The 14,322-nt window shown below is 41.0% G+C and overlaps 1 protein-coding gene across 4 annotated transcripts in view; it reads left to right on the top strand.

The window, feature by feature from the left end:
- Positions 1 to 14,322, top strand: part of LOC140453699 (nuclear GTPase SLIP-GC-like) — a 147,787-nt gene that overhangs the window by 37,936 nt on the left and 95,529 nt on the right. For all 4 annotated transcript variants that reach the window (XM_072548650.1, XM_072548651.1, XM_072548653.1 and 1 more), the window contains exons 5-6: positions 701 to 923; positions 2,615 to 2,836. In XM_072548650.1, the coding sequence (XP_072404751.1) occupies positions 701 to 923; positions 2,615 to 2,836 (445 nt within the window). The remainder of the gene's footprint in view (positions 1 to 700; positions 924 to 2,614; positions 2,837 to 14,322) is intronic.

Here is a 14,322-nt window from a genome sequence, read left to right on the forward strand (position 1 = left end):
AGTGTAGGTTAGGTGGGCTTTGATCGGCGCAACATCGAGGGCTGAAGGGCCTGTACTGCGCTGTATTCTTCTATGTATTCTTCTTCTAATCTAATTACACAAGTGGAGCTTCTGCATTTTGAGTTTTGTACGAATTTTGTGTTGTACAAAATGCTTCCTACTGCCTGAACCACATACAAAGTGAGAAAAACGTATTCACTTTATGAGCGGTTCTGGTCTGGAATGCACAGCCTTGAAACTGCGCTGGAGGTAGGTTCAGTTGAGGCATTGGAGAAGGTATTGTGGTTGATTTGTTTCTGTTGAAACATAAAAAGGAAGAGAGATGACAAAGCCCGGAAGAAAATTAATCTGAGGAGATTGTGATGGTGAACAACGAAATGTCAGAGGAGTTCAACATATTTTGGATTATCAAATCTCTCAAGTGTGGAACAAGGCCATTTGGCCCTATGGGTCTGCACTGACCCTCTGAAGAACACCCCACTCCCACAAATGTTTCTATATTTTACTTTGTTGTTCAGCTTTTTCAGCTTTCAAGTGTCAGTTCCTCACTTAGCAACTCTGCTAGGCAAATCATGAGGACTATATTCAGAGCATTATTGGGATGCATCGAACATGTCTGGGATTTGTATTGAAGTATATAAATCTGTCATGCATATTTCCTTTGTGATTTTTGAATCAAGCTAAAAAAGATTCTTTTCAGAAAAAAGATGCAACAGTTAAAGGAGAAATGTCTTCAGGAGAACATTTATGTTGGAGTCTTTGGACAGACAGGGGCTGGGAAAAGTACACTCCTGAATGCAGTTTTCAAGGAGAAGTCTCTGTTGCCCACATCATCATCAGGAGCCTGCACATCAGCCATAATAAAAGTGCAATCTTACGAAGGTCGCAAGTTTAAAGCAGAGATTGAATTCCTCAGCGAGCAGGTAATAATAATCAAATGAGCATGACCTAGAGTGACCCACTTCTGCTTCCTGTTCTGCTTTTATTTCTTGTCAGATTTCAGTGTTGCTATCCATTCAATTGCCCCTCTCTAACACAGTGGGTTGGATGAGAATAGGTGTGGACAGAGTGAGATTGGTAATATTCATATAGCTGAAGTGCCAGGTAATGATCATCTTTAACAAAAGAGAATCTAACAATTGCTCATCACTGTTAACCTCCGTATCAACACTCTAGGGGTTACCACACATTGAACTAGATCTGCTGATAAAATATTGCTGCACCAACAGGTTACATGCTCAGAATTCTGTCTCGAGTAACCCACCTTTTGTCTTCTCAAAGTCTGTCCACCATTGACAAGGAACAAATCAGAATATCTATTATCTCCAACTAGGGAGAATGCTAACCAGTATAGTCCACATTCCGTGAAATATTAATTAAAGTAAATCATAGAAGTTGGCTGCAGTCCTTCTGTTTCTCTTTCAGCATTGTGTTTAAAGCATACTGAAGGAACAAAGTGTGAAAGAAACAAATATCAAGTTTACTTAAAATGTGATTATGGTCGAATAAAGTACAGGGGACCAAGGGATATTGGTGACGCGAGGGTTATTTTTGGAAGTGGGGTTGTTTGGAGCTTGCAGACAGGGGAGATCAGGGGATGTGGATGTGATCAGGAATTGGGGTGAGTTCAGAGAGCCGAGAACAGAGAGAGATTAAGATTTTGGAGAGACATCAGAGGTCAATGAGGGATTGTATATTGGGCGAATGTTTGAAAATTGGAAATAAGTATTGGGATTAGGAGGGTTAGGGAACACTCTTGAGTTGGAGATTGTGTTTGGTGAGTAAAAAGAATAGAGTGGTGTTGATTGCAGCTGGTTTACTGGGAAGATTGGGGTGAAGTCGTCCTGCTCCTCCTCTCTTCTCCATTGCTAGGACTGAAAAGACACTTACTTGCACTCTGTCCCTCCCCAGTCTGCTGGGTTTTCTGAGACCTGGGAAACTAACCTCACAGTCAATAGATATAAAGCTTGTTAAATTTATGACTCACAGTTAAATCATTTAAATGACTCGCATATTATTGGAGAGGTAACATTTTTAATTACTTTGTTTTGTTATTTTGTCTCCCAGTCTCATTCTGATTCTGTTAAAGTGGCATTTTGAAGGCTGTTTGGGGTTGGACATCTGTTTTTTGAAATATTCGCCCCATTCCCTTATGCCCCTCACCTGTGTGTCTTGGGGATATACATTCCCATGGTTGTTTCAGGTAATAAAGGCATGAAAGGAAAACTGAGTTCTCTATTCGAGGTGATAAAGTGTGTCTAAATTAAAACATGTGTTGGTTAATCTTACAGAAATCCGTAATCAGCTTTTATACAAATAATGTCAACTTTTATTTCATTCTTTTATTATTAGGCTTTGTAGTTAGATCTTGGAAGTATGTAATCAACTGTTGATATCCAGCTATTGAATAGTTTTGGTATGATGGAGTTAGATAAACCTTGGTTAGATGTTACTGGTTGGCACTTGGATATTCTTTGAAGGGTCAGACATTTTCTTTTGCCAATTATAAAGTTTGTGATCCTGTCTGAAAGGTCCAGGTTTGGAAAATATTTTATACATGAGGCTAATTGAAATTTAACATGGAAATCTGAACTAGAAATGATTCATATTACAGAATTGGAATGATGAACTGAAGCTTCTTGTTGAGCTTTGTGGGAAGGAGGACAGTGATGATGAAGTTGACGATGAAGATGATATGGAGGTTGAAACGGCAAAGAACAAACTGCAAACTGTTTACGGATCTTCTGGACCAGAGAAAAGCTATGAGGAGTTAGTAAAGATGAACATTTATCAAAACATCCCCAAAAGTGGCAAAAAGATTTTACGTGAGGACAATGTGAGTACTTAACTGAGATATGGAATTCAAAAGGAAACAATAAGTTCTTTTATACATTTTTTATTTTCATTTGAGCATTGCACTTAGTGAGCCATAAAGGACTTCTCCAGTTGAACACTTCTGTGATTTGACCACGATCCCAGTAAACAGGCACTAGACTTATTCATACCTTCCTATACTTGAGGCTAAATTTTCTGCCCACATCTTTACAATACCACCACAAAATACCTGAATGCCTACAATCTCCAGCACAGTTTTATTGCAGCCTGGTCAGGCTGATCGAACTTCACCCTTCTTCTAATTGGAGTAAAGTTCCTTGATTTTGTCCTCCCTTTACTTTGAGTTATGCCACAATATCACAATCACATTTCCTGTTGAAATCCTGTTGAATTCCACAATGTATAGTGCCCCTTTGCCTTCAGTTTATTCCATGGCCTGAGCTACAAAGGATCACAGTAGAAAACCATGCCTCCTTCACTCAGTGGTGAGGAATTCCTGGCTTCAAAGTTGATGAGAATGTAAATGTTTTTCTTGACAGGAATGAATGGTGGCTGTAATTGGAGTTATTTGTTTGTGATAATGGAATTCTCAGTTTCTTGTTTGAGTTACATGATATCCTGTTTATGATCTAGCCCTTTAATGCCATCAGATAATGGCAGTAACCTAGTGTTCTATTAATAATGTTCTGTTACTTTTTAATTGTATTTGCTCTTTTGAAATGTTTGAGTTATCCCTTGCAGCATTAGCCCACCTCTCTTTGCGCTTATGCTGAGGATTCATTTTTATTTTACAGCACCAATATCTGTGGGTTTGCGGGTTTTTTGTATTCTATAATTTTTTGAGATGTTATGATCACAACTGATGATAACACTGAACGAGTCAGACCCCAGAATGAAATCTGGCTTGATTCTTTTTTAGTTAACATGGTGATCAATCACCGATACAGAGTAACATGGGCCTGTGCAGTTTCTGTAACAACAGATCAGTTTAGTATTTGAAAGAAGAAAATAAAAAATATATAGTTTGAAACATCTTAAACCACACAGTAAGTGAGAGGCTCAGGCTAGTTCCCAGAGACTCATCCAGAGAAATTGTCCCTTTATGTCGAATCTTTAAATTCACCTTTGCTGATTCACCAAGTTTCTTTTCTGAGAATTGCAAAACCTTCTTTCATGAATACTTGTAAATCTGAGCGTTGAGCTTAGCTTTTCTCATCACCTCCATATTTCTAACCAAACACTTTCAGTATGGAAGTTTCACAAACTTGACGTTTCCATGCAGTAACTGCTTTCCCTGAACTGTTTTTATATTCCTTTCTGGGGGCGAATTTATATGTGGTTCTGACTCGTCAGGTCTCCTTAAATTGACTAAAGCTCTCAATCTCTGTGCTTTCTAAGCAAAATTCAGTTCTTGTTTATTCTAAACCAAAAGCAAGTTAATGGCCTTCAATATTTACTCGACTTGTTGTGGCACAAACAATTTTCTATTAATGTTGCATGGGTACCCTGCTCTGTGCCAGATACTGGCCAAGGTGTGGCACCTTATTTGATACCTTTTGGAAATTCATAGAATCCCTACAGTGTGGAAACAGGCCTTTTGTTCCAACACGTACACACTGACCCTCCAAAGAGTAACCATCTTACTCTACATTTCCCCTGATGAAGGCACCTAACCTATACATCCCTGAACATTATGAGCAGTTTAGCACGGCCAATTCACCTAACCTGCATACCCTTGGACTATGGGAGTAAACCGGAGCATCCGGAGGAAACCCACGCTGACATGAGGAGAATGTGCCAACTCCACACAGTCGCCTAAGGCTGGACTCCCTGGCTCTGTGAGCCACCGTGTACTATGTACACAATGCCCATTCTACCACCCTCCCCCCCCCCACCCCCCCAAAACCATCTATGCTATTAATTACATCCTCATTATGTTTGACTTGCGTGACTTTTATTTCATGAAACAAACGTGCATTGTTAAAGACTTCTTTGGCAGATTCCAACATTTTCTCGAAGACTCATGTCGCACTAACTGACCTGCAGTTTTCTGTTTGTTTTTATCTTTCACTCCTTTGTGAATAACAATGTTAAATTTACTCATTTCCAATCTGCTGAGATCACAGCCCTTATTTTCATTTCTTAGCATTTTGTTTTACCTTTGGGGGCTTAGCTAATTCCCCTTTGAAAGCCACAATTGAATCTGTATCCATCATCCTCCAGGAAGTACATTTCAGTTCTTAATAATTCATTATTAATCAATTTTAAATTTAGAGTATGAATCATGACTGTGTTAGTAGTCACGTATGCTCATGTATAACATCCCTTCCCCTTTACAAATGGAAAGAACATATCCATGCACGGACCATCCTCAGCTGAACAAATGCCTTTTTTTTTTGGGTATTGCCCCGTCTTGAACAATCTGAACATACCTGTCTGATTTGAATTTAAACAAAAGCCTGGCAGTTAACCAGTTCTTAAATCACTGTCTCCATCACAAGACCTCTATCAGTCAGAGTCCATTTGCCAACCGGTCAGAACCCTCTTTTAAAGCAGTACAAATTGTTGTTCCCTTTCAGGTTCGATATTCTTCCAATTCTGCCCAGTTGTGTGCAAGATGAAAAACTTCAACAATCATTTTTTATTTTAATTGTTTCTCGATTTCTGTGCTCCGGAGCAATGATCTGTGTCTATGTTATTGTGCCAATTTGTTCTTATTGTCTCTTATGTTTCCTGACCTATTCCTTAGTCCTTCATTACTAAATTCTAAAATCTTTCCCATTCTTAGGCAATCATTTTTTTTGGTAACGTCATAAGACTGTTGCTTTGATTTAACGCCATTTTAAAATGCGTCTTGTTAGAAACAATTCCCCATCATTTTTGTGGGATTGTTGATTGAAAGGACTGTGTATTCATTGCAAATTGTGTTTATTTATTATTTAAGAGCATATTATTGTTTGTCTACAATTAAATGTAGTTTTCTAAACAGGCATAGCCTATGTTGCCATCATATCCATGTAGCTTCCTTGCTTAGATGTCAGAACCTAGTTTTGTACTTGACAAAATGACTTTCAAACAATACAAAATTCCAATAAAATTATGATCACTATTCTCAAGAGATCTTTTTATTAAGGGAAGTTATAAGTTAAGTCTTGCTTAACATATTTGCAGAAACAAACCAAAGAACTGGTCTTGGCCTCAACCTGAAGAGGATTCAAGTCCTTTACTAACCTATCCTAAGACATGCTCCACACTATCCCTACATTAAGATCAATGGAGAAATCCTCCCAGATGTGAAACACTTCCCTTACCTGGAGAGACCCTCTCATCTAAAGCTGATATTAGTGCTGCGATCTAACATTACATCTAATCTGTGAGTGCTGTCTTCAGCACCCAGGATGACAATCTTCAATCCAAGCGGACACCAAGATCCTTCTGACTCTTTACATGGCTCCAACACTTTGACTTTGTACAGATGTAACCTGGAGGTCCTGGAGAAGTACCATCAACACCATTTGAAATGGGTTGTCTGTATGAGTTGAGAGGACAGGCATACTAACATCAGTGTCCTTGAAGGAGCCAATGGCACCGGAATTGAGGCAACTTTTAAAAATTCAGTTATGGTATATGGGCATTGCTGGCTGGAAAGCATTTATTCCACATCCCTAGTTGCCCTTGAGAAGGTGGTGGTAAGCTGCTTTCTTGAATCACTGCAGTCAATTTGCTATAGGTATTCCTAAAAGACCATTTGAGAGGGGGTTCCAAGATTTTGACCCAGCAACAGTGAAGGATTGGTGATATATAGGATGATTTGCTCACACAGGAACTTTCAGGTGGTGGTGTTCTGAAATCCTTGTCCTTCTTGATGGAAGTGATTGTGGATTTGGAAAGTTTGTCTAAGGATCTGTGGTGAATTTCTGCAGTGCATCTTGTAGATAATACACACTGAAGCTACTGAGTGTGATGGAGGAAGTGGATGCTTGTGGTGCCAGTCAAGAAGGTTGCTTTGTCCTGGATGGTTTCAAGCTTCTTGTGTTGTTGAAGCTTCACCCGTCTAGGCAACTAGGGAGTATTCCATTGTCCTGCACTTTATAGGTGGTGGACAAGCTTTGTGGAGTCAGGAGATGAGTTACCCATCGCAGTATTCCTAGCCTCTAACCTGTTCTTGTAGCCTCCATGGCGAGTCAAGTTGAGCTTTTGGTCAGTGGTAACCCCAAAGATATTGTTGGTGGAGGATAAAGTGATGGTAACACCATTGAATGTCAACAGGCAGTTGACCTGGTATGTGTGTGGCTGGAAGGTTACTTGTCACTTGTCAGCCCAGGTGACTGTGCTCCATGTTGAAGTCACTATTACTTGTTATTTTCATGGGTCATCAGCTTCACATTCAGATTTGTTTTATGGTTGTTAGTTTTTATTAGCTGGGCTTGCTGTCCCATTCTCTGATCTTTGGTTGTGTTTTGGTTACAAAGGGGGAGAAACTAGCTAAAAATACAGAGCTTGCTAGCCTGGAATGTGGGTAGACCTTTCAACTCAATTAAGAATTCTCTGGATAGAATTCAGTAGTTTGGTGAGGAGAACCACAGCCCTGGTTTAAATCACTTGTCAGCCCAAATGGGTTTAGCTGGCTGTTTGTGCTGTGCCAGCCTTAGCTATAAAATCAACTCACTTCATTCTTTACATTCCTTATACTCAAGGAAATCCTGTTTACTCCTCTTCCTCGCAGAAAGACTTGACAGCTGATAGATTTAGTTTTCAGATCTCAGTGGACAAATGTGAATATGGAGCTGTTGGATGTGAGTGCAGCATCTCCATTGACCTAAATTTGATGCAGACAATCTCTCAGGGATCACTTTCATCAGCAATCACTTGCTAACCACGTAATTACTTACCTAGGAAATTCCATTGTCACTGGTCATAACTCCTGTGGGTCCTTTCACAGTTGATGAGCCCAATCCTGGAGCTGCATCTCTCTTGGTAGGTGTTTCTGGTCATTGGAGTTGGTCGTTGGCCTTGATCATTGACATGTCTTTCTCCAGTTACTTTTCCTCTTGCCAATGGGTGTTCTCAAAGAAATTCATCCCTTCATACAGGAGGTTCCTCTGCATTGATTTCTTCTGAACAAGGATCTTCCAGGCATTGAAGTTTGTGTTGCATTTCTTGAAGTACTTCTTCAGGGAGTCTTTGTAGAGTCTTTGGTCCACCTCTCATTTGGGTGACTTCCTTGAGCTCTTCAAAGATTTGCTTTGGCAGTCAGACCGAGAGTATCCAAACACGTGGCCGACCCAGAGAAGCTGGTTTCGGGTGATCATGGCCTCGGTGCTGGTGCTGTTAGCTACTGATTTTGTCCATCTGTCCTCCCTTCTGTTGTAGAGAATCCATGTCAGACAACATTGATGTACTACTCAAAAGTCTTGGAGGTGTCATCTGTATGTAGTCCAAGTTTCAGAGCTACATAGAAGAGTCTGAAGAATGGTTGTTTTGTACGCAAGGGTCTTGGTATTAGCACAGATGTCACAGTCATCAAAGATTGTCATCCTGAGGCATTTGAAGATTGGCGTTCACAAATTGGATGTTATGTTGAATCTCTGCATCGATGTCAGACTTAGAAAGAGGTAGCTTCTCAAGTAGGTTAAATGTTTAATGTTTGGGAGGATTTCTCCATTGATATTAATGGAGGGATGGACTGCAATTTGACCTGGGACAGGTTGATAGTCTTCTTGGGTTTGAGAATAAGATGATTTCTTCAGTATGCTTCCACAAAGGTATTAATGGAGGCATGAAGATTTTCTTCTGAGAGAACAAAGATGACATTGTTATCCACATAACTGAAGTTCAGAAAAAGCAGTCGTGTTGTTTTCTTCTTGGATTTCAGACAGCTGGTCAAAAAGATTTCTATCTATCCTGTAGACAATGTTCACACTACTAGGAAGTTTGTTCTTGACAAGATGAAGATAGAGATAAGTGTAGAGGCAGTGACCCCTAACCTGATCGTTACTGCTAGTGATGATCATTGCCAATATCTTTTTGTGGAGGAAATGAAGGATGTTGTTGAATTTGGACAGGTGGCCTTTGACTAGGTCTTCCATATCACTTAACAATTGACTGATCCAAAAGCCTTGGTCAGATTGATGAAGGTCATGAAGAGTGGCCGATATTTTCCCTGGCATTTCTCTTGGAGTTGTCGATCAATGAAAATCATGTTCATAGCTCCAAGGCCTGGTCGATAGCCATATTTGCTTTCAGGAAGGATTTCCTCGGAGACTGGGAGACAATGCCTACTGAGGATTGGGGCAATGATCTCCCGAGCTGTGGAAAATAGGGAAATTCCTGGGGAGTTTCCACAGTCCACTTTGTCTCCTTTCTTGAAGAGGGTGATGCCAGAATCCCGTCCATTCATGCAGCTTTTCCATTCTTTATGTGTCTAATGGAGGCTTCAACTTCTGCCCCACTTGATGAGAGTCCAAGATCATCTATGATAAGTTGTGGAGATTTCCTCAAACTTGTCCTCATTGATGATTGTATTGCAGTTTAGGAGTTGTTTGAAGTGTTCTCTCCATCGGATGCTGTTTTTCAAAAGGATGCCATCCTTATACCATGCATGCTTGAGGCGAATGGTGTTGGGTCCATACATTGCTTTGGCACTGAGAAAAACCCAGGTGTTGCGCTTATAAGCAAAGATTTACAGCTTTCTCTGTCCACCATTCATGATGATTTCCGTAGTTCATCTTTGTAACTTCACCTTTGTTGTTTGAAGTCTCCTTGTCTTGCTGGTGATATTATTTTGACAAGCATGGACAGCTTTCCTCCTGTTGATGAGATCTTGGATGAAGTGGTCATCTTGTCCAATCAGTTTCGTCTTGCTGTGATGATATTTTCACAGCATGAGATGATGGCTGTCTTCAGCTGTTTCCAGATTTCCTCCACTCCATTAAAATGAACCCTTTGGAGATTTTGGTGAAGACATTATTGGACATTTACCGTCTGCTGGTCTTGAAGCATTCAATGTTGGCTCTTTTCTGAACCGTTCCTTCATCTTGTGGGCAGCACAGTGGCACAGTGGTTAGCACTGCTGCCTCACAGCGCCAGAGACCCGGGTTCAATTCCCACCTCAGACGACTGACTGTGTGGAGTTTGCACATTCTCCCCGTGTCCGCGTGGGTTTCCTCCGGGTGCCCCAGTTTCCTCCCCCAGTCCAAAAATGTGCAGGTTAGGTGAATTGGCCATGCTAAATGGCTCGTAGTGTTAGGTGAAGGGGTAAATGTCGGGGAATGGGTCGAGGTGGGTTGCGCTTCGGCAGGTTGGTGTGGACTTGTTGGGCCGAAGGGCCTGTTTCCACACTGTAAGTAATCTAATCTTTAGCTGTTTCTGGTGGCACTTGATGGACAGAGAGGAATGGATGAGCTAGTGGTTTGTCCAGCAGTTGTCTGCATTGGACATCTCTTTGATAATGAGGACATCCTTTCACTCTCAGGATTGAATGATGATATTGTCGATCAAGTGCCTGTGCTTTGATTGTGGATGCCTCCAAGATGTCTTGAACTTGTCCTTTTAGTGGAACAGTGTGATGGTGATGACTAGGTAGTATTCTGTACATTTGGCGAGCAGGAGAATTCCACTGGAGTTGTAATTCTTGACTTGTTCCTTTCCAGAGTTGAGCTTCCTCTCCAACCTGGCGCTGAAGTAGCCAAGGAGAATAATTTTATCTTCCTTAGGTATGTTGGTGAGTATGGTGTCCAGGGTGAAGTAAAATCTTTCTTTGGACTCAATTGTGGCATCAAGGGCTAAAGCATAGCCACTCATGACCATTGCCTGCTAGTTCTGGCAAGTTGGTGACAGAAAGTCACAAGGTGACTGTTGATGCCAACAGTGAGCTCCAACAGTTGATCCATGAGTTCGATCTTACAGCAAATCTCATTCCATGCACCCTAGATTGATCCTTGTGTTTTCTTCACCCAGTAGAAGGTATAACCACCATCTTGTTCCTTTTGCTGCCCTTTGAGTTTCCTCATGGGCAGTTATATCAATGTTGAAGTGCTTGAGCTCACAGACAACAAGGCCAGTTCTTTGTTCCACATGATTCTTTTGCCCGTTATCTGAGTGGGTTCATATACTCCAGGTTCTGAGATTACGTTTCATTAGATCACAGGTAGAAATAACCCCACTATAGAAGTAGTTTTTCAGTCAGGCTGGTGATGGAACGTGCTACTTTTCAATGTGCTTTTTCTTTCCTATGTTGGGTGAGCAAAGTAGATCCTGAAGAAGGCAACTCAGTCATCACAAAAGCTGTAAAAAACTTAACTGCTTTTGTTCCAAGAGTAAAACAACTGAGTGCAACCACTGCCTACCCACCAGTCTGGAGCTAGGATCTCACCGTCCTGTCCTTTCATCACAACTGTGTGTGTGTGTGTGTGTGTGTGTGTGTGTGTGTGCGCGCAGATCAGCAGGTCCATGACTGAAGGTAGATTTATTCCCAGTGGCAAGGAAACCTTGACAACTGGAGGTCTTCCTACTGCTGTCGCCTTCACTTGCCACTGCACCTGTTGATAACATACAATTATCTTCCACCTGAATCACCATTGAGGAATTGTTTTGAATTGAACTTTGTCTGGTTAGTCCCCTCCAACTAGGGATGACCATGCCATGAGTTGAGAACTCCTAACGGTTTTGCTCTCAGGATCAAAAAAAATTCAAGCCTCTCCACCACAGAGGTGACAATCTACTGAAAGGTGTAGGGGATATGATCCAGTGCAAGCTGCATGGTTTCAGAACAACTATTTGGAAACATTGAAAAGAATGATGGGCTCGATATTAGACTCACCAGACAAGGGAATCACCTATTTATATCTACTGTCTCCTTGAAGGAATGGCTAAGTTTCTATCAAGTCACCTCTCAGTCTTTGAAACTCCAGAGAATACATGCACTGTTCCTTCAGTCTCTCCTCATTCAACAATCCCACCATTTCAGGAATCAATCTGGTGAACACCCATTGCACCCCTTCTATAGTAAGTATTATGATGCAGAGGTTGAAACCTTCTGTTAATTAAAAACAAACACCCAGAAAAGATCGCCTTGCTTTAAAATCTGTTAAAAGTGTGAGGGAGTGAAAGAGAACTCCTAATTTCCACAATTTAAAGAAAAATAATTTATTTTCGTAACAGAACATTTAAAAAAAACTTTTAACAAGCTGAACACTCTTTCCCCAACTGAACACAATTCTATTAACATAATGTTCCCATCACTCAATTATTAATCATTACATTAACTTAATCTCAAATCACACAGTCTCTGTCTTCTCCACTGTCTTCAATCTTCCATCTGCTGATTTCCCTGGGTCATCATCTTTCTTTTTACTGCAAGTAGTTTTTCCAGGAAAAAGGTACCTTTTGATGTAGAGAGTGCCTTCTTATTGCTTTGAGAGCAAGATGTTTGATGGGAAGTTAGCTCTCTAGCTCTGTGGCTGTTGCTAGGCTGTTCGGTGGCAATTGTTCTGACCAATTTTCAAAAATGCCCATGTTTTTGTACCCCCAACGTCATTTCCCCTCATTGGTCCAATGTTGTCTATACAATAAATTCAAACTTAATTTGGTTTTAGTATCCTTGGCATAACTAAACTAATTGGTTAAATTTGAATTGTTATCAAAACAGCAACTAAAACTCAGGTATCCATTTAACAGCCAATTGTTGCATGTATCTATTTTGGAACAGCCCACAGTGGCTGTACTTTCAATTAATTTTAAAATTCAGAAGACACTTTCTAATTCAAGTATACACTCTTTTGACATTGTAATATAATTATGTCCCTCCTTAGGAAAGGAGACCAAAAGTGTTAAATACTCCCAGATGTGGACTCACCAAGTGTCCATATAATTGCAGCAAGATACTTTTACTCCTGTATTCAAATTGCCATTCGCATACCAAATTGCTTGCTGCACCTTCACATCGCTTTCAGTCACTTATGAACAAGGGCACCTGGACCCCTTTTAGACACCAACACTTCCCAATCTCTCAATGAAGAAATACTCTGTATTTCTGTTCTTTTTCCTTACCAAAGTGCTTAACTTCACATTAAATTCCTTCTATTATGTTTTTGTCCATTTACTTAGCTGATCCAAGTATGTTTGAAACCTTCTTGTGCCTTGGGTCATGAGCAAATTTAGAAATGTTCAAAAGAAGAACGCTTGGGGACTCTACAGCCTTCGGGACTCAATATCAAGTTCCATAAATTTAGGGCCACAGCACCTTCCACCATGTCCTTATCCCAACCCCCATACACCAGACCTTGTCCTCACATGGGCTACTACCACAACAACCCATTGTCAGCCACTAATGGTCCCCATTAGTATCTATTGATTATCCTACCTGACTTTTTATTTATTCCTTTGTTTACCCAACTGTTATTCTCTCTCTCTCTCTGGGCTCCATTTCCACTAATCATTTACTCTACCCTACCTTGAGCATTCATATCAATCTTTGGGGCAGCACAGTGACTCGGTGGTTAGCACTGCTGCCTCACAGTATCAGGGACCCAGGTTTAATTCCAGCCTTGGGCAACTGTTTGTGTGGAGTTCGTACTTTCTCCCCGTGCCTGCGCATGGGTTTCCTCCCACATAGTGTCCAGGGACATGGAGGCTAGGTGCATTAGCCATGGGAAATGCAGGGTTTCTGGGTAAGATGATGTTTGGCCTGCTTCCAACTGGTAGGGCTTCTATGATTTTCCTAGTTATGAGCAGTTCCGAAAAAGGGTCACGGGTCCCAAACATTAACTTTGCTTTCTCTCCACAGATGCTGCCGGACCTACTGAGTTTTCCAGAACTGTTCATTCTTGTGTTAGAGATGTTCAGTTGTTCCCCACAATAACAGATTGTGGTCAGCTGAGATTCCAAACCTTCCTGTGTGTTCGCTGTTTGAGACTAACTCTGGCTGGGTTTCCTGATCTTCATGTAATGTGCCATCTTAACTGTCAGAATAGGCTGCTTAATTCTTCCATGGGTCATGAACCTCACTGGCAAGGGCAGCATTTTTTTATCTAGTCTGATTACCCTTGAATTGATTGGCTCTCTCGGCCACTTCTGAGGGAAGTTCAGAGTCAGCCACACTACTGTTGGCCAGACCATGTCAGAAAGGGAGGTTTCCTTCTCTCAAGGACATTAGTGAACTAGGGGAGTACTTACGACAGTTGATCATGATTTCATGATCACTATTAGGATTGTTTTTAATTCCAGATTTATTATCTGAATTCAGGTTTCACCACCTGCCATAGTGGGATTTGAACTCATGTCCCCAAACTATTAGCTGGGTCTCTGGGTCAGCAATACAGTGACATTACCACGACTTCAATGTCTCGTTTTCAATCTGTCTGATACATGACATGTGTCAACCTGTTAAACCGTACAAGTCTGTGCTAGCCACATCCTTTCCAAACACCTGAAATAACCTTGTGTAGTACAGCTCATCTTGGCACACCCTGAGTCTTGCTGGCTTTT

This window comes from Chiloscyllium punctatum, chromosome 27 (assembly GCF_047496795.1).
Source record: "Chiloscyllium punctatum isolate Juve2018m chromosome 27, sChiPun1.3, whole genome shotgun sequence".
Taxonomy (NCBI): domain Eukaryota; kingdom Metazoa; phylum Chordata; class Chondrichthyes; order Orectolobiformes; family Hemiscylliidae; genus Chiloscyllium; species Chiloscyllium punctatum.